At 36.9% G+C, this 26,183-nt stretch overlaps 2 protein-coding genes across 5 annotated transcripts in view; both read left to right on the plus strand.

The window, feature by feature from the left end:
- Positions 1-26,183, plus strand: part of PPP3CC (protein phosphatase 3 catalytic subunit gamma) — a 103,551-nt gene that overhangs the window by 60,453 nt on the left and 16,915 nt on the right. For all 4 annotated transcript variants that reach the window (XM_047717331.1, XM_047717329.1, XM_047717332.1 and 1 more), the window contains exons 5-10: positions 5,365-5,510; positions 6,926-7,065; positions 11,215-11,292; positions 11,379-11,473; positions 15,216-15,341; positions 16,255-16,326. In XM_047717331.1, the coding sequence (XP_047573287.1) occupies positions 5,365-5,510; positions 6,926-7,065; positions 11,215-11,292; positions 11,379-11,473; positions 15,216-15,341; positions 16,255-16,326 (657 nt within the window). The remainder of the gene's footprint in view (positions 1-5,364; positions 5,511-6,925; positions 7,066-11,214; positions 11,293-11,378; positions 11,474-15,215; positions 15,342-16,254; positions 16,327-26,183) is intronic.
- On the plus strand, positions 24,658-26,026 carry LOC125092861 (DBIRD complex subunit ZNF326-like). The gene has a single exon (XM_047717340.1). The coding sequence runs from the start codon at positions 24,810-24,812 to the stop codon at positions 25,824-25,826; it is 1,017 nt and encodes a 338-aa protein (XP_047573296.1). The 5' UTR covers positions 24,658-24,809; the 3' UTR covers positions 25,827-26,026.

Consider the following 26,183-nt stretch of genomic DNA (forward strand, 5'->3'; position numbering starts at 1 on the left):
GAGTTTATCCAGTCCTTCTCCCCAAATCCCTTTACTTATAGGTAGATAACAACTTGCTAGTGTTCCATATGCTCATAGTAACTCTTGTTATTGTAGCTTCCTACACTGGAGTTCGCAGTTGTAATAAACAGCCTTCTCCTAGTAGATGATGAAAGGAAAGGTCGTTCTTATTACAAAAAATTTTAGAGTATGAACGCTTAAAAAAAGTTCCCCTGACAGAACAGTGAGCTACAAGTGGGCAAGATACAGATCATTTTATCCCTTGGGACTTAGAATAAACAGTTCAAATCACTAGGTAATACCCAGGAAATTTAAAAAAATTAGATCTGTTGGTGTGCTTAAATTGGTATAAGGTATTTGAAGAGTAATTTTGGAATGTCTGTAAAAATTTTTGACCCAGCCGTTTGGCTTCTAGGAGTTTTCCTGCAGATTATATACGTTTTTTAATGCCGTGTAACAAATCACCACAAATTTAGCTGTTTGAAACAACACATATATTATCTCACAGTTACTGTAGGTCAGAAGTCCAGGCAGAGTGTGGCTGAATTCTCTGCTCAGGGTCTCCCTGAACTGAAATCCAAGTGTCACCAGGGCTATGGTTCTCATCTGGAGCTTGGGGTCTTTTCTAAGCTCACCAGTTTTTGTCAGCCCTTATGACTGTAGGGTTAATATTCATTGTTTTCCTGCTAGCTGTTGGCTAGGGACTGCCCTCAGCTTCCAGAGATTGCTTGCAGTTCCTTGCCACCTGGCCCCCTAAGCAGTTCACAGTGTCAGTGTTGATGTTCACTTTTTTCCAGGCAGCCGGAATACACCTCTCTGCCTTCCTCTTCTGTGATCAGCCAGCTAGGGAAAACCTTTTAGGTTTTTACCTGATTAGGTCAGGCTTACCTAGAAGAATCTTCCTTTTGTCCTAAGGATATGTGTAATCATAGGAGTCTCAACATATTCACAAATTCCAACCACTGAAAGTGACCATAGATTACACAATGCTGTAAGTCATTGCTGGTCATTTTAGAATTCTCCTTACCATACTGTATACTTGGGAAAAAACAATAGGATATGGATGTATAAGGATGTATGATAATAATTATAGTGTTAATTATAATAGCAAAAAAAAAAAGATAATTTATGGGCACCTGGGTGGCTCAGTTGATTTAAGCAACTGTCTTTGGCTTAGGTCATGATCCTGGAGTCCCGGGATCTAGTCCCACTTCAGGCTCCCTGCTCAGCGGGGAGTCTGCTTCTCCCTCTGACCTCTCCCTTCTCATGCTCCCTCTCTCTGTCTCAAAAAAATAAAATAAAACAAATCTTTTAAAAAAAGATAATTTAAATATCAGAAAGGGATTGCTTAAATAATACATTTGAAAGATGTATTAATACATCTTCAAAAATAGAATGAAAGATGTTCATTTTATTGAACTGTTCTATTCTATTGAAACTGTTGAAAGATCAAGGTGGACCTAGATGTACTAATGTAGACACATGTTAAAATACTTTGTTCAGGGGCACCTGGGTGGCTCAGTGGGTTAAAGCCTCTGCCTTCGGCTCAGGTCATGATCCCAGGGTCCTGGGATCGAGCCCCACATCGGGCTCTCTGCTCGACTGTAGGGTAGTTCTACTTCTAATTTCTGGAGGAACCTCCATACTGTTTTCCACAGTAGCTGCACCAGTTTGCATTCCTACCAGCAGTGCACAAGGGTTCCATTTTTTTCTGCACATTCTTGCCAACACTTGTTTTCTGTGTAACCTCCTGTTTTAATGCACAAAATGGGGTTAAGACACTTGCCATCTTTCTCCAGACTTGGTATCCTTTTGGTAGTAGGCTAAGGAATTCTTTTGAGTCATTTGTAGACCTTTCTCCAAAGAAGACATCCAGATGACCAGCAGACATATGAAAAGTTATTCAATATCACTAATCATCAGGGAAATGCATATCAAAACCACAATGAGCTATCAACTCATACTAGTCAGAATGGCTAGTATCAAAAAGACAAGAAATAACAAAGATGGGGAGAAGGATGTAAGTTGGTGCAGCCATTATGGAAAACAGTATGGAGTTTCCTTACAAAATTAAAAATAGGAAAAAAAAATAGAAGTACCGTATAATTCCATCACTTAGGGATTTAACCAAAGAAAATGAAAACAGTAATTTGAAAGATATATGCACCCTTATATTTATTGTAACATTAATTACAGTAGCCAAGATATGAAAGCAACATAGTATGGGGCGCCTGGGTGGCTCAGTGGGTTAAGCCGCTGCCTTTGGCTCAGGTCATGATCTCAGGGTCCTGGGATCGAGCCCCGCATCGGGCTCTCTGCTCAACAGGGAGCCTGCTTCCCTCTCTCTCTGCCTGCCTCTCTGCCTGCTTATGATCTCTGTCTGTCAAATAAATAAATAAATAAAATCTTTAAAAAAAAAAAAAAGAAAGCAACATAGTATCCTTTGATAGGAAAAAAGATAAAGATGCAGTGTGTATATATATACACATACACACACAGAGTCATATTTTTTTATTTTTTAAAAAAAGATTTTATTTATTTATTTGAGAGAGAGAGAGAGAGAGAGAGAAAGCAGGAGCAGGGGGGAGGGGCAGAGGGAGAAGCAGACCACCCGGCCAAGCAGGGAGTGTGATGCAGGGCTCCATTCTGGGACACCAGGAAACTGGGATCGGGAACTAAGCCGAAATCAAGAGTCAGGCACTTAACTGGCTGAGCCGCCTAGGCACCCCCACACACAACAGTGCTACTCAGCCATAAAATGAATGAAAACTCTTGTTCTTTGTGATAACATGGAATAACCCAGGGGGTATTATATTAAGTGAGATAAGTCAGACAGGGAAAGACAAATACCTTAGGATTTCGCGTAGATGTGGAATCTGAAAAGCAAAACAAAAGCAGAAACAGACTCGTAAATATGTAGAAAAAATATGGTTTCCAGAGGGGAAACCGGTGGGAGAATGGACTAAATGGGTTAAGGTGATTAAGAGGCACAAACTTCCAGTTAGAGAATAAATAAGTCACAAGAATGAAAAGTATGACATAGGATATATAGTCAATAATATTGTAATAACTATATGATAAGGATGGTAACTACACTTATCATGGTGAGCATTACATAATATATAGAATTGAATTACTATGTTGTACTGAAACTAATATGACATTGCATGTCAATTATACTTGAATTAAAAACAAAACAAAACACAGAACTCCTGCCTATATCCAAGCTTAAGACTCTTACAGAGGAATTTTTTATTGACATTGGCAACAGAGGGAACTCTGGCTCCAAGGGTTTTTTAATCATTGGCCACAGACAAAAGGAGTTAGTTTTTTTGTTTTGTTTTATTTTAACTTTTTTCCTCATATAAACTTTGTGGCCAGTATGGATCTACTTTTGCAATAGTCAAAATTTATGGCGTTCAGATAAAAAGCAGAATATAAGGATGTAATTTTAAGGAGATGCAAAGATTCATAAGGCATGGCTCTTATTAACTTGGTTGTCCTATTAGAGTTAGCGTATGTTGTGAAATAAGATGATCTTACTTGTGGTCATGGTAATATAAAATGCTCTGAAAGTTTTTAAAGGAACCCACAAACTCCCTTAACACTCTCAAACCTTCGCAATAAGGAGAAGATCCTCACATTCAGGAATGGAAGGTCTTTTAACCTCAAATATGGTCCTTTCATTTATATCTCCCCTTTAAAAATGTCTCTCCAGACATTTCTGCCATCCATGTTCTGTACTCTGGCCCAAATCTGGACCATTACCCTTCACTTTATTCTCTAAAGCCTTGCTAAGACCAGGCTCTGATCCTTAAACACATCTTTTCTAAAAGCTTGGAAATTACAAGTAAGTAAACACAGAAATAATGATCAGCTAGATAATCTGACTCACTTGTTAAAGCTTTGTTCTCTAGTTCCTATAGGCTTGTCTCATCTTCACAGAATTTTGGTAGAGAAGGAGCTCACATTTCTGTAAGGCTGCCTGTCTATACAGCCTCTTGCCTTCTTTACCAATAGGCACCTCCATGCTTGACTTTCTGAAATCCAAGGCCAAGGAAGAAGAAAATATTCCCTTTCTCTTTAAACTAAAACCATCTCGTAGCTTTCCACCTCTTACTTCATGACAGATTCTTTCTGGGTAATTGTGGAGAACCCACCCTTGGCCCACTGGAGTGTTTCCTTGTTCTTTAACTCCAAAATACAGTTCATAAAGATGAACATTTATTTATTTTTTTTTAAAGATTTTATTTATTTATTTGACAGAGAGAAATCACAAGTAGGCAGAGAGGCAGGCAGAGAGAGAGGAGGAAGCAGGCTCCCCGCTGAGGAGAAAGCCCGATGTGGGGCTTGAACCCAGAACCTGGGATCATGACCTGAGCCGAAGGCAGCGGCTTAACCCACTGAGCCACCCAGGCGCCCCGAACATTTATTTTTATTTATTTTTTTTATTTACTTGAAAGAGACGGAGAGGGAGCCCGATGAGGGACTTGATCTCATGATCTGAGCCAAAGGCAAATGTTTAACCAGTTGAGCCACCAAGGCACCCCAAAGATGAATTTTTTTACATAAAATAGAATTGGGACAAAATGTTCTTAAAGATCTTAAAAATCATAGCAAAAGATTACTGACATTTTATTGATTACTCTTAAAACTTCAGTTTCCAGTTATATATCTTCAGTACCCACAGGGAGTCTTTTTAGTTCCCCCCAAATTTTCAGGCTTACAAGACTACTGTGGGCCATATTGGCATTTATCTACTTAGAAGGATACAGTCCAGGAATGGGGATCTGGGCATCCCTTTTCAGTGGAGTAGTCCTCATAGGAGTGGATATAGCAGTCCAAAAATTTTCTGCCTTTTGCCTCCCTCTCCAAGTCACAGTTCAGGTGCAGGGAAACAATATCCACATTGGGTAGATCAGGGAATCCCTGTGGCTTAGAAGCCTCATGTAGCACGATTCCTGATATTGCCCATAAGAGCTTTATTGGTTTAGATTCCAGGGTCCCACAGGGACCTACCTTGAGTCATCCCACTCAAGTCCAAAGCTGTAGCTACCTACCAGGTAATTGAGTAATTTTTACCATAAGCCATATTGCCTTTTAACACAGCTGACATTCACCTTATCAGGTTTCCAAGGCAACAGAGCTGGAAAGTTAATCCAAGGTCACACTTGTCTTTAGAGAAGATTTTCTTTACCTTTTATCTACAGCTTTTCAAGAATATTTTTATAAAGATGATTGTTTTCAAATTGGCCTGAAATAATTCGCTTTAAAGTAGTTTCATAATTTTCTGTCCAGTATCCTTTTTCACATATGATAAATTTTAGCTTTTCTTCCTTTGACTGTTTTTCTTTTTTTTGATAGGTCGAATCAAATATTCCGAACAGGTGTATGATGCTTGTATGGAGACATTTGACTGTCTTCCTCTTGCTGCCCTCTTAAACCAGCAGTTTCTGTGTGTACATGGAGGGATGTCACCTGAAATTACTAGTTTAGATGACATTAAGAAAGTAAGTAATCTTTCATTAGTCTCATGAAGTATATATATTTTTAGTTTTATTTTTTACTGTAGTCATCTAATATGCCTCTATTGCTGAAAATTTTTAAATACAGATAATCAAAAGTAAGAAAGTGGAAATCACCTGTGATCTCCTTATTGGCAGACAACCACTGTTAACATTTTGCTAAATATCTTCCAGAAAATATATGTAAATTTTAATGAAATCTGTTTTTTCACCCACTGGAAACATAACCTATTTTGAGTATAGCCCTGAAACTTTAAATTTTGTAGCAATACGAAAGGAAGGAAATCAGGGTTCTAATCCGTGTCCTGCAGTTAATTGTGTAACCTTGACCAAACAACTTAACTCTAAGTCACATTTTCTTCTCTGAGAAATGAAAAAATCAGAATAGATGGTCTGAGGACTTCCAGCTCTGAAATTTCATTAACGTTGACATTTTAGATGATAGAATTTAATTTCTACACTGTGTGAATTGGTTGTTATTAATTTTGGGATTTTCTATAAGGATGATCCATCCTTTTTTCACTTTTCTTGTTTTACATTGTATCTTTTCTCTACCTTTGTATTTTTCTGCCTGTCTCATGTAGGTACTGAAATTAAAGATTTTTCTGTTTATAAGACTTTTCTTTGAATTAAAGTTTACTCTCCTCAGGATAAGAAGATATGCTATATTTCTGCTGCCTTAGGGTCTTTAAATAACCAGAATTTCTCTTTTACAGTATAAGTCTTGAATTTTGCAGTTCTGAATCAATTGTATTAAAAACTTCCCCTTTCATTTAGTAGAAGTCCTCAGCTATTTTAGTTACTGGTTTTGTCTTGGTGTTTATGCTACTAACAACCAAAGCAGCAGTGACTCAAGTCTTAAATTAATAACTTACATTGAAGTGCCTGCACTGCATAGAATGGAAAGGATGAAAGTCCTTCACAAAATAAAACTAGAAATCTCCATTGAAATGAAGTAAACAATGAACAGAACAATTGTAAAACCTTTCTTGCTCTGATGGTAATGTTAGCTCACCTAGGCAGTTGAAATGAACCGTTATGTAGTCTTTCTTAATAATTGTGTCTCTCCATAGTGGTTGATTTCACATTTGAATTAGGTGGGTACTGCTTTTAAGACTAGGATGTAAAGGAGTCCTTTTCTACAGTATCGCTAGATGACAGGGATAGTTATACAAGTTTATTTCAAAAAAATAATAAAAATTGTGTATCCAGATTTATTAAATGCTCATTTTCTTCCTAAAGGGAAAATTCTTTACTGGGGCTTGCTACTTTTTCTCCTAACATGTTCTTGTGGGTGGGAGGGTTTTGTTTTGTTTTGTTTTGTTTTTGACCCATACCAGTTTCCAAAAGCGCTTTTGCCTTCATGATTTTTCTTCTTTTGGCTTTTGTGTGTTTTCTAGTTAGACAGGTTTAAAGAACCTCCAGCCTTTGGGCCAGTGTGTGACCTGCTTTGGTCTGATCCTTCAGAGGATTATGGCAATGAAAAGACCTTGGAGCACTATACTCACAACACTGTCCGAGGGTGCTCTTATTTTTACAGGTAAGCTAATCCTCGAAGTTATAAAATTAGGAAGAGCAATTGTAATATGTTTCATCAAATTATTTATAAGTACTTTATATCCCTAATTTGTGTACTATAAAGCCTTTTTTATTTTTTGATGACTAGAAGGCAGAAAATCCTTGTTTATTTTTTTACATTTTATAGGTATTATGTACCCTCATATATGAGTACCTTCATTAGGACCTAAATGTAACATACTGAACATGATTGAACAGAACATCTTACAGTGCTTAAATGTTATTTTCTGACTCAAAACAACCTTGATTGTTTCTTCCCAAACATCATCTATGAGCTTTTTTTAAAAATAAAGATTTGTTGGCTCTTCCCCCAGAGATTCTGATTCAGTGAGTCTGAGACAGGAAAGTCCTGTTACTTTTTTAAAAAAGCTCTCTAGGGCGCCTGGGTGGCTCAGTGGGTTAAGCCGCTGCCTTCGGCTCAGGTCATGATCTCGGGGTCCTGGGATCGAGTCCCGCATCGGGTTCTCTGCTCAGCAGGGAGCCTGCTTCCCTCTCTCTCTCTCTCTGCCTGCCTCTCCATCTACTTGTGATCTCTATCTGTCAAATAAATAAATAAAATCTTTAAAAATAAATAAATAAATAAAAAAGCTCTCTAGCATTTGGAACCACTGCTATAGGCAAAGATATAAAAAGAACAGGACATTGTGAACTAAGCCCAGGACATTTCCTGGAAGTTGGCTGTTGTCTTAAATCTCGTATGTGAGCTTTTATTTTGTTCTGCTGTTCAAAAATAGGGAGATAGAGAGAGGTTTGAAGTCTAAACTTTTTTTTTTTTTTTAAAGATTTTATTTATTTGTCAGAGAGAGAGGGAGAGAGAGCAAGCACAGGCAGACAGAATGGCAGGCAGAGGCAGAGGGAGAAGCAGGCTCCTGCTGAGCAAGGAGCCCGATGCGGGACTCGATCCCAGGACGCTGGAATCATGACCTGAGCCGAAGGCAGCTGCTTAACCAACTGAGCCACCCAGGCGTCCCATGAAGTCTAAATTTTTTTAATGCCAGTGTTTTAGTGTGACAAGTAATGCATACATTTAGTTCGTCTCTGTTAATTGCCTAGATAAAACACGTATTAAATGAAATACACATAAAATAAGTGAAAAGCCTTAATATTGTCATAGTTGTAACATTCTTTTTTTTTTTTTTAAGATTTTTTATTTTATTTATTTGACAGACAGAGATCACAAGTAGGCAGAGAGGCAGGCAGAGAGAGGAGGAAGCAGGCTCCCCGCTGAGCAGAGAGCCCGATGTGGGGCTCGATCCCAGGACCCTGGGATCATGACCTGAGCCGAAGGCAGAGGCTTTAACCCACTGAGCCAGTCAGGCACCCCTAGTTGTAACATTCTTCTAAGCAACCTTGTTTTATTACTTTCTGAGTCATTTAAATTTTGCTCCCTCCTAAAATTTTTAAAAAAGATTTTATTTATTTATTTTGAGAGGGAAAGAGAGTATATGAGAGCCACCCAGGCGCCCCAAGAAGTTCTTCTAAAGTGTATTCCTGTGGCTATACAATTGATGCTTGTTATTTACGAATTCTGATCTTCAGATTTGCTTACCTGCTAAAAATTACTTGTAACTGCAAAGTTACCACTCACAGCACAATCACAGTCATTCAGACATGCACATGTTGAGAATGATGAAAAATTTGTCACCCCATGTGTGTTCCTAACTGAGGTTAAAAAGAAGCTTCTTTGTTGTCTTGTTTCAGCTTTCATGCTTTAAGATTATTATTACACCATTCTTTTTGTGGTCCATTTAGTGCAATATTTTTCATATTTTTTGTTGGCGATTTTGCTATGTAAAATCGTCCCCAATATAGTGCTTAAGTGCTACTGAGTATTTCTACGTGTAAGAAGGCTGTGATGTGTCTTACAGAGAAAATACGTATATGTTATATAAGCTTCATTCGGGTATGACTTAAGGCACTGCTGTCCATGAATTCCATGTTAATTAATTAACAGTATATGTTAAATAAGGTGTCCTTACACAGAAACACACATAAAACAAAGTTATGTATTGATTGGTTAATGAAAATGTGACCAGAGGCTCACAGGACCCTGTGTATTTTCTCTAGGAGCAGTGGTTCAGGTTTGACTAATGTAGTATTTACAAGATAGCTACTGCAAATAACAAGAATCAACTATATAAATGTGCAGATGTATAAAATGTATATACAGTTGACCCTTAAACAACACGTGTTTGAACTGCACAGGTCCACTTAAACACGGGTTTTTTTTTTTATATAAATGTAATACAGTATAGAAATGTATTTTTCTTGCTTATTTTTTCTTGCTTAACATTTTCTTTTCTCTAGCTTACTTTAATGTAAGAATACAGCATATGATACATAAAACATACAAAGTATGTGTCAATTGAATGTTATGGGTAAGGCTTCTACTCAACAGGCCAGCTTTTGGGAGAGTCAGAAGTTACATACATGAGGGGTGCCTGGCTGGCTCAGTCGGCGGAGCATGTGACTCTTGATCTCAGGGTCGTGAGTTCAGGCCCCATGTTGAGCATGGAGCCTACTTTTAAAAAGTTCTCCATCCAAAAAAAAAAGTTCTACATCCAAGAAAAAAGTTATACAGAGATTTTTGACTGCATGGGGAGTCTGCACTCCCCACATTGTCTAAGGGTCAATGGTACAAGGTTATTTACTGCTGTATTATTTATGATAAATTTATTTTTTTGAGTAGGCTCCACACCCAGCAAGGAGCCTAACGTGGGGCATAAACTCACAACCCTGAGACCCTAAGATTTAGAGTGAGATACTTAACCAACTGAACCACTCAGGTACCCTTATGATAAAAGATTTAAAACAACCTGAATGTTCAATAGAAGACTAGTTAGTTAAATACCTTGTGGTATATTCAGGTAATGGAATAAGTCAGACTATTTTTTTAATTAAAAAACTTTATATGTGGATATAAAATACAAGCATACCATATTTTATTGTATATAGTTCAATAGTTCAATAGAAGACTAGTTAGTTTTATTGTATATAGTTCAATAGTTCAGTAGAAGACTAGTTAGTTAAATACCTTGTGGTATATTCAGGTAATGGAATATGTCAGACTATTTTTTTAATTAAAAAACAAAACCTTTATTTATATGCGGATATAAAACACAGGCATACCATATTTTATTGCAGTTAGCTGTATAGCATTTCATAGATACGGAGTTTTTTTACAAATTGAAGGTTTGCAGCAATCCTCTGTTGAACAAGTCTCTTGGGTATTATTTTTCCAACAGTATTTGCTCACTTCCTGTCCCTGTGTCACATTTTGGTAATTCTCCCAGTATTACAAATGTTTTCATTATATTTATTATGGTGATTTGTGTTCTGTGATTACGACCACTAAAACCTCAGATGATGGTTAGTATTTTCATCAGAATACAGTTGGGTGTAATATTTGCATTTACTCATGAAATATTCCTGCATAATATCAACTTGGCATTGATATTACCTGTGAAGCTATAAGTAGATTCTTTGGCTTTTCTAACAATTTGATAATCTGATAATTGTGTGTTCAGTTTTTAGCCCCTAATCTCTCTTTCTCTCTCACTGTCTCACACATGTACACACTACCCTGGTACTTTTTTTTTATATCAAGATAAGAAAAGTTTTGGTGTTGTTATGTTAAGGGTTAAGACAAAAAAATTAAAAGGTAGGGGAGCTCTTTTCCTGTCCTAAGGTCTGTTAATCTGCATATTTGATCTGGAATGAGGTATATTAGTGAAGTGGAAAGTGATTATTGCTAAGCCATTAATAAAAGTTCAGTGGTATGTCAAACCTATAATCTGGAAATAAATTCAACTAATAGGATCTTTACTTTTCCCCTTCCTCCTATTAAAAACCAGTTGTTTTAGGGATGCCTGGGTGACTCAGTCATTGGGCATCTGCCTTCAGCTCAGGTCATGATTCCATGGTTCTGGGATTGAGCCCCGCATCAGGCTCCCTGCACGGTGGGAAGCCTGCTTCTCCTTCTCCCACTCCCCCCTGCTTGCGTTCCCTCTCTCACTATGTATCTCTGTGTCAAATAAATAAATAAAATCTTTAAAAAATAAAAACCAGTTGTTTTAGTTCTGGGTTTATGTTTTCTAATTTTCTTTTTCAGCTACCCTGCAGTTTGTGAATTTTTGCAGAACAATAATTTGTTATCAATAATCAGAGCCCACGAAGCCCAGGATGCTGGGTAAGTTATATTAAAACTGTACCAATTATCACTGCAGAGTTTTTGCCTTTTATACCAAGACAGACAGACTGTTATCTCTCTTCCAGGTATCGAATGTACAGGAAGAGCCAAACAACAGGCTTTCCGTCACTCATTACAATTTTCTCTGCCCCCAATTACCTAGATGTCTATAATAATAAAGGTAAAGGAGCCCAGTGATATTTGAATTTGAATTTGTGAGTAATTCTGAGCTCTAATATAATCATATGTATGTGTATATATAAGAGGTCTTAATTGAGACAAAGGCCAAGAAACTTAGAATTTAGGCTACTGCTTGGTTTTCATCTCCTAAGGATTATTAGGCTCTTTGTAAATATAAATAAGGTTCATAATAGGTCTGATGTGTACTCCTAAATCAGAATATAAAAAGAACAGGGGCACCTGGGTGGCTCAGTCAGTTGAGCCTCTGGCACTTGGTTTCAGCTCAGGTCATGATTTCATGGGTCATGGGACTGAGCTCTAAGTCAGGCTCTGTGCTCAGTGGGGACTGTTTTAAGATTTTCTCCCTCTGCTCCTCCCCCAACCCCCCCCCCCCAAAATAAATCTTTTAAGAAATATATAAGAAGAAATTATTTCAGGTTCAAGTTTAGATAGTCATCATAAATTATTACCTTTGGTGAATTTATTTATAACAGTACCTTAATAAAGTATCACTATTTGGAGTTTTACTGTTTGTAAATTATTAAGCTGTTTTTGCTTTTCTTGAGGAATGGTACGAGTAGATGAATACTGTACAAAAAGTCAGAAAAATCATTTTAGTCCAAGCCCTGCCAGAAACTAATAGTGTGACTTTAGGTAAGTCACATTATTTTTCTAAACCTCAGAGAGGTTTAAACAGAGAGGATTAAATATAAACATGCCTTCAATCCAGAAATTCTAAGACCTTATCCTATTGAAATTTTTATTTTTATATATGCCCAATATGGGGTTTGAACTTATGACCCTGAGATCAAGAGCTGCACTCTAGTGACTAAGCCAGCTGGGTACCCCAAAATCTTTTTTTTTTTTAATTTTTTATGATTCATCGTTTCTAAGTTTTGTATCAGTGCAAACTTCCTCTGTAATATCCTCTGTAACTATTTTGTTGTTTATAAAGTATGACTATAAAATAATAGAACTTCTGTACAAACATGCCAGAACGTATATATCCAAGTGAGTATTGTCCCTTCACAGTAGTTACCTTGGGAAGCTATATGCTTATTCCAACAATGCTGCCATTGTTCAAAGCGTTTTCGGAACTCCTCTTTTGGCATTGCCTTCAGAGTCTGCGACACATTCTTTTGATTATCCTCAGTGATGGGAAATCTTCGTCCTTTGAGGGTGGATTTGATTTTTGGAACAGCCAAAAGTCATTTGGAGTCAAGACTGGTGAATAAGGTGAGTGATCAAGCTAGATGATACCGTTTGGGGTCCGAAACAAGGTATGATTATAGGGTAATGAGACTGGTTTTTCTTGTGTTGCTTGTAAAATGGGTCTGGAGGCGATTCCAAAAGAGGAGTTCCAAAAATGTTTTGAGTAGTGGCAGTATCTTTGGATTAAATATACGGTAAGGCAGCAAGGTTATTTAAAAGAGCACTAAGCTAGGAGTAAAAAAATTTTGGTCTAGTCCTGCTTCACTTTTAAATTCACAGCTAACATGACACTTAATTAACTTCTCTGAGCCTCAGTGTATCTTTAAAATACCTGTGATAGAAGGTTGTTGAAGATAAGTTGGAATGCTAAAAATAAACATTAAAAGTGTCTGTCAAACTTGAAGTTGCTATGATACTGTAACATTTTACTGTTATTGTGCCTAGTGTGATTATATCAGAGGACCACACTCATCTCATATATAACGTCTGGTGTGTTTGTAGTTGGTGGTTTTTAAGTCTCATTACTTTATAGTCATACCTTGTAAATGCAGCTGGGGAGTTGAGTTTAAAAGAGGTCCATAGTATACTTATTAACGTAGCCTGTTTAAAGGGACACCAAGGAGTGGCACATCTCACTTCAATCTGATTTGAATCAGTCATCTCAGTGGCTTACTATCCTTTTTAAAAAATAATTTTTTGACTTCAGTTCTCTCCCAGCCATCTAGTTTTTTACATCTCGTCATTCTTTTCTGAGTCTTAGCTATCCCACGACACTCTGCTTCTCCCTAACTCCATTTCTTATTTTCTTCTTCCTAATTTTCCCAATATGTTAGAGACTTGGTTTTCTTATTTCTTCTGTGATAAATGGTATGTGCCGCTTATATTGGCAACTTCTTCAAGGACACTTCCTGGCCCTAGTCCTCATATTTGGGATGAAGAGCAAACTCACTAGGAAGAGTGTCTGTTGCCTGCGCAGTGGATTTATCAGTGTGCTCGGCTGAAACCCGCCACCAACACAGCAGTCACTTGACTCACTCACTAAGTGCCAGCTTGTTTTCTGCCCAACTCTAACCCGGTTTGGATACTGATTATTCCTTTAGTGAACTTTCAAGTCACAGTACCATCTACCAGAGTTTTCTATTGACTTTGACACAATTGGTAACTTTATCTTGAAACATTCTTATTTTCCTTGGTTGTTCCTCAGACTTTTTTTTTTTTTTTTTAGGAAAGAGAGTGGTATATGAAAGAGTGTCTCCTGGTACTCAGTTATTCCCCATCCAAGTACCTCCTTCTTGAAAATGACAACCTTCTCCCCCTTTCCTTTTTCTCTTTCTTCTTCTGTTGCTTTTCTTTCTTACATATTGTTACCAAGTATTTCTTAGTTCCAGTGATTATGTGAAAGATCCTTAAGTCATGATTTTTAAAGATTTCTTTTCCTATTTTTGTGTCCACTGAGAACATACCCAAAAGCAATTTGTTATGCTCTCATTTCTAATAATCCACTGTGAAGACCCACCTCTTACTTCTTTTTCCTGTGTATATTGAGGGAATTATTGAATAATTATGTATTCATCTAACCTAAATAAAAAAATATGTACATGAAAATAATGGGACATGTATATTATATCCAGTGTTAGGTTTTTAAGAGTAGGAGATCCTCCTTTCATGTATTTACAGTCCCCATGGTACACATTTTAGACACTCAGTAACTTAAATTTTGAGCACATGAGGCTATCCTTTAATAAGCAGAGAAACAGGAAGCAGGAAATGACCTATATCTGTCATTTCTAAAGTGCTTCATAGCTGAATCTATTTATCATCACAGTAAGACTAAAGACAATAGTGCAAACAGCTTTGCAGGCCCCTGCTCATGATGATGAGTGCTTATGCTCATGGTAACTGGTTAAGTTAAACATTTATATGGTGTTAGCAGTATACTGACTCTGTATAGGAGAGATGGATATTTTTTAATCCTCTATGTAATATGCAGAGATGATACAATCTACTTTTGAGCCATAAAAATTGCTCCAAGTTTGCCATCTGTATCCCCAACTATGAATTGATATTTGCTATGTTATAAACTCCCAGAGAGTTTATAAAATCTTTGGCTCTGGATAATGACTAAGCAAAACATGTTTGCTTAGTGAAAAATGTTTGCCTTCAAAAGAGAGCTGTAATTGTAACCATTTGGCCTATAAAAGGAAATTATGACAAAATTTTTCTAATGTGGAATGTGAGATTTCTATGGATGGTTACTGTGTAGTGACCCTTTGAAGTTTCAGAGCTTAGTTTCTTTTGTACTTTTATTATATGAGATCTTTAGGTAACTTTGTTCCTTGGGATAATTCTTAAAAGAATGAACTGTATAAAATGCTCTAAGATTTTCCATCTGCTCTTAGATAATGAGTCCTGAACTTACAAATGGAAAGTAAGTTTATGAATTCTGTTCAGTAGGTGCACAGCTATACAAAGCATACCATTTGCCATGTCATGTTCCTCTGTACCAGATTTTCCTGCTTTTTCCTTTTTAGCTGCTGTGCTAAAATATGAAAACAATGTCATGAATATCAGGCAGTTTAACTGTTCTCCACACCCCTATTGGCTTCCAAACTTTATGGATGTTTTCACATGGTCTTTGCCATTTGTTGGGGAAAAAGGTAAGAGAACTGGATGATCAGTTGTCTTAATTAGTGATGGAGCACACTTTTTTATTTGCATGAGCTTCCTGATGGTTCAGAAATGTTTTTCTTAAACTTACAGAAGCAAAATAAATAAACAAATAATAAAGTTATCAGAAGTATTTTCTAAAGTCTTTGTTCTCTACAAAGATTTTTGTGTGTGTGTGTGTGCTTTGATGGCTTTATACAATAATAACAAAGATTGTTTTTGTGTCTGTAAGTACATCAGCATCATCGGGCACTTCTCAGTGTACTCAGAGAGTACAAAGATTTTTAAATGGCACTTAATTGGTTTTTTATTTTATTTATTTAATTTTTTAACTTGGTTTTTAAGTTATAGTTCTGGTTAATTGTGGTCTTCTTGTTGTAAATATTAAAGTAGCTATCCTACTATGATCAGGATGTTAAAATAACATAAGTCACTATAGCATTCCTTCAGTGATTTCTTCAGTGATAAAGAGATTTAAATAGGAAATAGTGTCCTGTAGAATTTTATTTGTGCACCTATATAAATAAGCTATGCAAATATAAAATAAATCTGTTGGGCATAGACCTGGTGGCTTAACTTCCTTGTAGAATGGGAGAAAATCTTTTCATGTACCGATCAGTGAGGAAAAGGCTCTGGACAGCAGTCTCATGAAATCAAGTAATTATACAATAGAATCTTCAAAGACCAGACTTATACTGAAGCGAGTAATTTCCCCAAATTCTATATAAACCTGAAGGTCTAGATTTAATGCTACTCTTTGTAATCACTCTTAATAGCATAATGACAAATCATTTTTGTCTATATTTATTTAACATGTGTGTTTAGACATTCTTATCATTTTAGAGAAAATGCAAATGCCTTATTAATTGTATACATTTTGGGTTATTTTGTCTTATCATATAGTCACAGAGATGCTGGTTAACATTCTCAACATATGCTCTGATGATGAATTGATTTCCGATGATGAAATTGAAGGTAAACTTGCCTTTTCTCGTTTGAACTAGAAATGAAGTATTGGTTTTGGTTTTAGTTTGTTTTGAATAATTTTCTTTGTCTTATTAAAAAAGAATTGTGTTCATTACAGAAAAATAAAATTTGAAAAATACAAGAAACCATAAATAAGAACAAAAAGTTAGCTATAATCCTACCACCTCATAGATACCAACTGTTCACATCTTGATCTAGTATTATTACCTGTCTTGTATCTTTGCATATATTTTCCCCTCTTCTTCCTTTTTAACAAAAGTGAAATCACGTATTAGTATCATAAGCATTTATAGTTTTTTAGTAGATTAATTTTTAACAGTTATCTAGTTGTCTTTATTGATAATTTTTGTTTTACTCAATCCCTGCTGTTGGATTTTGGATTTTTTCCAAATTTTTTGTTTTAAAACCCTACAGATTTAAAAATCCTTATAGATAAATCTTTACACATTCTGTCAACAACCAGTATGTATGACATGCCTAATATATGGCAAGTACTATTTAGAACCTTGCATGCAATCAGCTTACATTCTAGGGGAGGGAAGACAAACAATAAATGCAAGTCATATGTTGATATATGGTATGAAAGAAAGGAAAGCAGTATTAGGAATTTGAGAATAACATTTTCTTGATAATTTTCATAGGATAAATTTCTAGAAATTGAATATCTGTGTCATTTAATACTTACAATTTTATTTTATTTATTTATTTATTTTTTTAAAGATTTTATTTATTTGTCAGAGAGAGAGGGAGAGAGATCGAGTGCAGGCAGACAGAATGGCAGGCAGAGGCAGAGGGAGAAGCAGGCCCCCCGCCGAGCAAGGAGCCCGATGCGGGACTCGATCCCAGGACGCTGGGATCATGACCTGAGCCGAAGGCAGCTGCTTAACCAACTGAGCCACCCAGGCGTCCCAATACTTACAATTTTAAATCAGATACAGATAAGCTCTAGAAAGACTATACTAGATTCCATTTTGTATGTGTGGTGTATAGTTCACAGTGCACTCTCCAATACTGTTTATTATCATTTTTATAGTCTAGTATTTTTAAAATTTTAATTTGTACTTTTATGATGACTAATGAACATTTTTTTTATTATTGACCACATGTATTATTCTTTTGTGAATTGTCAATTCATATCTTTTGCCTTTTCATACCTTTTTATTTTTTGCTTTTCTTCTTATAGCCTGTGAGGGATCTTTATATAGTAACATTTTGTTATATATGTAGTCGAATATTTTTTCCCAAGTGTGTTGTGGGCAGTTTGATTTTAAAGGTAGGTCCTAACTTAACTGAGAATGCAGAAGATTCTGGAAAGATGGTGGCACCTGAGTTCAAACCTCTGGCTGTCTCGTTTTCCAAGCTCTGTGCTAAAGCGATTCACTCAACTGTTAGGATAAACCATCTACATAGTGGAAAAAGCCTAGCTTACTTTGGGCAGATAGAAGGGGGTCCTGAACATAGTTGTTTTAGATTCTGCATTGAAGGTGAAGAGCAGGTGGAACATAACTTTACATACATATCTTTATGTAAAGATACATAAAGTATCTTTTTTTTTTTTTAAAGATTTTATTTATTTATTTGTCATAGAGAGAGAAGCGAGAGTGAGCACAGGCAGACAGAGTGGCAGGCAGAGGCAGAGGGAGAAGCAGGCTCCTCGCCAAGCAAGGAGCCCGATGTGGGACTCGATCCCAGGACGCTGGGATCATGACCTGAGCCGAAGGCAGCTGCTCAACCAACTGAGCCACCCAGGCGTCCCACATAAAGTATCTTTATGTATGAGATAGGAGATCACTATAATGAACCAGTTCTTCTTTTTTTTTTTTTTTAAGATTTTATTTATTTATTTGACAGACAGAGATCACGAGTAGACAGAGAGGCAGGCAGAGAGAGAAGAGGAAACAGGCTCCCCGCCGAGCAGAGAGCCCGACGTGGGGCTCGATCCCAGGACCCTGGGATCATGACCTGAGCTGAAGGCAGAGGCTTTAACCCACTGAGCCACCCAGGCACCCCTGAACCAGTTCTTCTTGAGGAAATAATGCAGACAAGAGAAAATTCAAACAAAATAAAGAATTTAAGTTAGGGAAAAATGGAATATGTAAGAAATAGATCTAGTAGAATTTATATTCAAATCTAGATAGATATGGAATTTATTGTCAACTCTTAATGTATATACTAAGAAAGGATTCTTAATTACCATAAAGATATGCTTACAAAATTATGCCAAAAATTGTATATAGGAATATATATTAAAGTATTGTCATAATGTCAACAGATTCAAAACAGTGTAAACGTCCCTCAGCAGAGAGGTGGGTAAATCAATTATGACATATCCATATGACAGATTCTCTACATAGAATATTATTTTCCTTATGCAAGCCTCCTTTCCCCCTTTCTCTTCTGGTTAGCTTTCATTCAGCTTATTGTTACATCCTCATGTAACATTTCTGACCTACCTGACTAGATCCAATACCCCTATCATGCTATCTCATATCATCGTGTACCTCTCCTTAGCGTTTGATAGAATTGTAATTTTGCATTTATTTGTATTATTATAAGAGTAATATATTTTACTCCCACTCAACTGTAGACTCCCCAGGTGCTAGGACACATTGTTTTTTGCTTACCAAAATAGCCCTAAAGCTAATTATAGTAGAGTAACCATGATAAGTAAATATTTGTTGAGTTAGATTGAGTGATATTACGTGCAACTCTTAAAAAAAGAATGGAGTAGAGCTTTCAGTGCTAATATGGAAAATGTACTAGATACTCTGTTAAGTACAAAAGTAAACAAATAGAATCCTTTCATTCCCATTTTTTACAGGGTGTGTAGATAATAGCTGATTCATGTTTTTTAATTTTCTTTTCTGAAAGGAAATGAATAACTTTTTAGGTTATGATGGTGAATTGAATATACTTCTAATTCCATTCCATTCTGAAACTACACTAAAACCACAATACAATTTTGGTTTCAGTGATATAAACTGAGGATTTCCACTTTAGTAAAGCCGCACTAGATAGTTTGAATCAACCCTGACTTAACTGTAAAGGCTAGACACAATATTCTAAAATTTGGTTTAGAGGCATTCAGAAAGCTAACAAAATAATTACCAAGTTGAGATCTGGAAAAAAATCTAGAGAGGTAAACCCAAAATTTGTGACTATTTCTCTCCTAGAGATATTCATGAATTTCAAAATAAGGGACTAAGAGGCTGAGCAGCCCTCTTGATAGAAGCTAAAAAGTTAGGGCTTGGGGTTCCTGGATGGCTCAGTTGGTCATCCAACTCTGGATCTCAGCTCAGGTCTTGATCTCGGGGTTGTGAGTTCAAGGCTTGTGTTGGGCTCCATCCTGGGCATGGAGCCTACTTAAAAAGTTAGGGCTCAGGGTTTGCCAAGGCTGATGTGAGGGCTGGTAAGTTTCTGCTTCTTGGTTGGGGACTGCAGAAGATTTCATCTATGTAAGAGTAAGGGTAAACTGGAAATAAAATAGCCCTAAAAGGCACTATAACCTACCTTTAAATCATTTCAGTCCATGAAATTTAAATAAAGTAGCCCTGGGCACTTAGCAAAAGCAAACCTCTCTATATTAAGAGAACATTATGTAGGACTTTAAATTACTACATATAGTCTTTCAAATATAATATGTGACTCACAACCAAAAATAACTAGGCAGATGAGATTCAACAACATGAATGAGAACCAGCAGAAATAGCAAAAAATAAAAACTGATGCCAGGTTCTCCAGACATTGGCTTTATCAGACTGAACTTTAAAATAGCTATGCTAAAAACCAAACCAAAACAATGCTTACTGTGTTTGAGAACATAAAAAACTAGGTTGAAAATGTTGGCAGAAAATTGTGAATTATAAAAACAGAGTTGATAAAGCATCAAAAGAAAATGCTAGAAATGAAAAGTAAAATAAATTTTTAAATTGTGAAAGATGAACTAACAGATTCAGTAATGCTAAACAGAGAATAAATGAACTACACAATAGGTCAGAAAAAAACCAATCTAGAACAAATCATGAAAAGAAAAAATAAAATACCAAAAAAGGACTAAGAGACAGAGGATACAGTGAGTAGGCTTATCATCTGTGTGTGTGGATTCCCACAGATAGAATGGGATAGAATAATTGTCTGAGGAGATAATGGTTAAAAATTTTCTAAAATTGACAAGACATTAAGCCACAGATTGAAGAAGCCCTGTAAACCAATGCAGAATGAATATGAAGAAAAATCCTGAGTACATCATAGTAAAAGTGCTTCAGATGACAAAAAAAAAAATCTTAAAGCAACCAGAAAAAAAGAGATTACTTTCAAAAGAGATCAATTAAACTGACAGTAGAAGCAAGAAAAATGGAATAACATATTCAAAGCACTGGAAGATAAAATTGGTAACCTAGAGTTTCATACGTAGCAGGACTATCTTTCAAGAGTGAAGAGAAAATAAGCATTTTTCAGATACCCCTCCCTTAAAAAATTTATTTAGATAATTACCAAGAGACCCACACTAAGTGAAATTTTATTTTATTTTAAAAATTTTTACTTATTTGACAGAGCGCACAAGTTGGGGAGCAGCGGGCAGAGGGAGAAGGAGATGCTGGCTCCCCACTGAGCAGGGAGCCTGATGTGGGGCTTGATCTCAGGACCCTGGGATCATGACCTGTACCAAGGCAGACGCTTAACTGACTTAGCCACCCAGGTGCTAAGTGAAATTTTTAAAAATATTATTCAGGAGGAAGGAATATACCAAATGGAAGCTTAGAGATTCAAGAAGAAATAAAGAGTAAAAATAGTAGAAAATATGTGGGTAAGTCAAATGATTGTAAATTGTATAACACAACAATAATAATGTTTTATTAGGTTTTAAAGAAAGAATTAAAACGTAAGACAATAATAATTGGCAGTGGGATAAATAAAGTATGTGAGGGCTGTATTATCTGGAAAGAAGAGGAAAGTAATTGTTAACATTATGCTGGGTGGGGAGGGGGCATTCCTCACCAGCTCAGATGGAAGAGTATGTGACTATTGATCTTGGGGTTCTTTTTTTTTTTTTTTTTTTTTTTTTTTTAAAGATTTTATTTATTTATTTGACAGAGAGAAATCACAAGTAGGCAGAGAGGCAGGCAGAGAGAGAGGAGGAAGCAGGCTCCCTGCTGAGCAGAAAGCCCGATGTGGGGCTTGAACCCAGGACCTGGGATCATGACCTGAGCCGAAGGCAGCGGCTTAACCCACTGAGCCACCCAGGCACCCCATAGAGTTTCCTTCAAGAAAAGAGAGTTTTTTTAAGTTTGTGACTTTTAAATTATAGAAAAAAAATGGAATGATAAAAAAAACCCACAAGAAGGCAAGAAAGGAAGGTAGGTACATATAACAATAAGACAAATAGAATAAATTATCATTAAGAATATTTCATAAATTTTATTAAATGTTAATGTTTAAAAGACAAATTGTCAAGTAGGATTTTTTAACTTTATGTTTTATTAGAGACAGATCACAGCATAAGGATATAGAAAGTTTGTAAATAAAAGGAGAAGAATGAATAGATAATGCAAACACCAACCAGAGAAAAGTTGTTTTAGATAAATATTACATGAAATAGAAACTAAAAAATAAAATGTAACAATTTAATGTATATATGCAATTAATAAGATGGCTTCATAATATATCAAGCAAAAAATAACAGAAGTACAATGGAAAGTAAAAATACTCACAATGATGGTGGGAGAATTTAACAAATATCTCTCAGTAATTGATGGATCAAGCAGACAAAATTAGGAAGACTATAGAAAATTACACTGTAATTAATGACCTTGACCTAATGTACATACAAAGAATGCTGCATCCAACAGGTGCTGAATATACCTTTTTAAACACACATAACATTTACAAAAATTGGCCAAATACTGAGCTAAAAGCAAATTTCAGATGTCAAAGTATTTAAAATCATAATGAGTACGTTCTTTGACCATATGCAGTTAATACATAAATCAGTAACAGATAATCTAGAACATCCCCATATTTTTAGGAGACTTGGGGCGGCCGGGTAGCTCAGTCAGTTAAGCCTCTGACTCGTGATTTTGGCTCAGGTCCTGATTTCATGGGTTGTGAGATCAAGCTCCAGTCAGGCTCCACACTCAGCAAGTAGTCTACTTGAGATTCTCTCCCTCTGCCCCTCTCCGCACTCACACTCTCTCCCTCCCTCTCTCTCTAAAATAAGTAAATTTAAAAAATAAAACTTCAGGAGTGCCTGGGTGGCTCAGTTGGAGTGTCTGCCTTCGGCTGGGGTCATGATCCCAGGGCTCTTGGGATCGAGCCCCATGTCAGGTTTCTTTTTCAGTGAGAGGCCTGCTTCTCTCTCTCCTGCTCCCCCTGCTTGTGTTCCCTCTCTTGCTGTGTCTCTGTCAAATGAATGAATAAAATCTTTAAAAAAAATTTTAAGAAAAGAATAAAATTTCACATGTATATTACATACACACACACACACACTTGATAGGAGCGGCAGGCTGACTGGGTTGGTAGAACACATGGCTCTTGTTCTCAGGGTCATGAGTTCAAGGCCCACATTGGGGCTAGAGCTTACCTTAAAAGAAAATAAAAGTGTATGTACACACACACACACACATACACATAAACACACACACACACATATACTTGATAGCCCATGGGTCAAATAACAAAACACATTGAAAATCTGAAAATATTTTGAGCTGAGTAAAAACAAAAAGTAGTACATATTAAAGTTTAAGGACAGGAAGCAAGCAGGGAGGCCTGGGCCTGGGCCTGGGGCTGGAGCCTGAACCTTGTGGCCATGTTAGCAGATGCTTAGTGGTTGACAGCTTCTGCTGTCTTCTGAGAATAATTAACTTATACTTGACCTTAAAGTAACAGGATGGTCAGAATTAAGTAAAAGAGATGCCGTCTACAAAGGGTACTTAAAAAATTATAATCAGGCATTTGGCTTCATGTCCTGAGTCACTCTACAAGCAGAGAAGATGAATCATCACCCAGAATGGTTCAGTGTGCACAGTAAGGTCCAGATAACTCTCTCACCTTGCATACCTGTGGTGTACTGACTAAGAGCAATGTGAAAGTGATCAAATTTATTGACAAAACAGCTGCTTCTGTGTGGTGTCTTCCAAAATGCATATAAAATCTTATATACAGCTTAGTTGCAATGTATTTTGAAGGCAATTTCCATGAACAAATTAAATTGTAAATTTAGTTCACCTTTATACCACACCTTGTGGTATAAAAGCAGTTCTTTTTTTTTTTTTTTAAGATCTTATTTATTTATTTGACAGAGAGAGACACAACGAGAGGGAACACAAGCAGGGGGAGTGGGAGAGGGAGAAGCAGGCTTCCCGCTGAGCATGGAGCCCGATGTGGGGCTCCATCCCAGGACCCTGGGATCATGACCTGAGCTGAAGGCAGACGATTAACGACTGAGCCACCCAGGCGCCCCATAAAATCAGTTCTTAAATACCAATTGATTTAAACTTGGGGGGAAAAAAACAAAAGTTGGGGGATGTATCTAAAGCTATGATTAGAGGAAAATTTATAGCTTTAAATATTCTGGAAAAGAAGAAAGGCAGAAAATCAGCATCCATCTCAAAAAGTTGACAAAAGGATAAATAGTACTTTAGACCTAAAGAAAAGAGACGAAATGAAATAAAAAATTGAGAATATTAGTTACAAAATAGGAAAAAAATACAGACGTAGTAATACCAAAATGTGCTCTTTTAAAAGACTAATAAAATCGATAAATCCCTGGTAAGATTTAACAAATAAGATGAGACAAAAATAACCAATGGTAGTACCAAAAAGTGGAGACATCAGACCCTACAGATATTGAGAAAATAATGAGAATTAATTTCTACCAATGAATTTTAAAACTTAGGTGAAATGGGCAGATTCCTGAAAAATGTAACTTACTCAAACTGACAGTATAGAAAATCTTAATAATTACATACCTACCAAGAATAGGTTCTGTAATTTAAAGTCTTTCTATGAAGAAAAAAATGCCAGGTGAAAATAACTTCACCAGCAGATTTACCAAACACTTAAGAAAGAAACAACAGAGACACCTGGGTGGCTCAGTTAGTTAAGTGTCTGCCTTCGGCTGCTATCATGATCCCAGGGTCCTGGGATTGAGCCCCGTGTCAGGAGTCTACTTCTCCTTCTTCCTGCACCTGCTACTCTGCCTATGTGTTCTCTCTCTCTCTCTCTCTCTCTCTCTGTCAAATAAATAAATAAATAAATAAGTAAGTAAGTAAGTAAGTAAGTAAGTAAATAAAGTGTTTGAAAAATTTTTAAAAAGAAAGAAACAGACTCACTGTGACCTGCGGCTCCCGGGCCGGTAGCGCCGCTTTCGGTCGCGCGGACTGGTGGTGTGGAACCGCGGGTCTCGGGTGTTCGCCGCCTGCCACAGTTCTGCCCAGCGCCACCGAGCCCGTGAGCCCCGAGCCTCCGCCATGGACTTCGAGGACGATTACACACACTCTGCTTGCAGAAATACTTATCAGGGCTTTAATGGAATGGATCGTGATTATGGCCCCGGATCTTATGGAGGGATGGACCGTGACTATGGCCATGGATCCTATGGGGGTCAAAGATCCATGGACTCCTACCTAAACCAGTCATATGGCATGGACAATCACAGTGGTGGTGGTGGGGGTAGCAGGTTTGGACCTTATGAGTCTTACGACTCCAGGTCTTCTCTGGGTGAGCGAGATCTGTACAGATCTGGCTATGGTTTTAATGAACCCGAACAAAGCCGCTTCGGAGGTAGTTATGGTGGTCGATTTGAGAGCTCCTACCGGAATAGTCTTGACTCTTTCGGAGGTAGAAACCAGGGCGGGTCTAGCTGGGAAGCACCTTACTCCCGTTCAAAATTGAGGCCTGGGTTTATGGAGGACAGAGGAAGAGAGAATTACTCTTCCTACAGCAGTTTTTCTTCACCCCATATGAAGCCTGCACCTGTAGGCTCTCGGGGGAGAGGAACGCCTGCTTATCCTGAAAGTACATTTGGAAGCAGAAACTATGATGCTTTTGGAGGACCATCAACAGGCAGAGGCCGAGGCCGAGGACATATGAGTGATTTTGGAAGCATTCATAGACCTGGAATTGTTGTTGACTATCAAAACAAACCCACCAATGTGACAGTTGCCGCTGCAAGAGGAATAAAGAGAAAAATGATGCAACCATTTAATAAGCCTGGTGGAACCTTTATCAAGAAACCCAAGCTAGCAAAACCTGTGGAGAAGATGAGCCTCAGCAAATCACCCACAAAAACCGATCCTAAAAATGAGGAAGAAGAAAAGCGACGAATTGAGGCTCAGCGAGAGAAACAAAGACGCAGAAGAGAAAAAAACAGAAATATGGAGATGGATACAGAATGGCATTCACGTGTTCCTTTTGTAAATTCCGAACGTTTGAAGAAAAAGATATTGAACTACATCTGGAAAGTTCTTCACACCAGGAAACACTAGATCATATTCAGAAACAAACCAAATTTGATAAAGTAGTTATGGAGTTTTTGCATGAATGTATGGTGAATAAATTCAAGAAAACATCTATTCGTAAGCAACAGACAAATAATCAAACAGAAGTAGTTAAAATAATTGAAAAAGATGTTATGGAAGGTGTTACTGCAGATGATCACATGATGAAAGTAGAGACTGTTCACTGCAGTGCATGCAGTGTATATATCCCTGCTTTACACAGCTCAGTGCAGCAGCACTTAAAATCTCCTGATCATATCAAAGGGAAGCAGGCTTATAAGGAGCAAATAAAAAGAGAAAGTGTCTTGACTGCTACAAGCATTTTAAATAATCCAATAGTGAAGG

This window comes from Lutra lutra, chromosome 2 (genome assembly GCF_902655055.1).
Source record: "Lutra lutra chromosome 2, mLutLut1.2, whole genome shotgun sequence".
In the NCBI taxonomy this organism is placed as follows: Eukaryota; Metazoa; Chordata; class Mammalia; order Carnivora; family Mustelidae; genus Lutra; species Lutra lutra.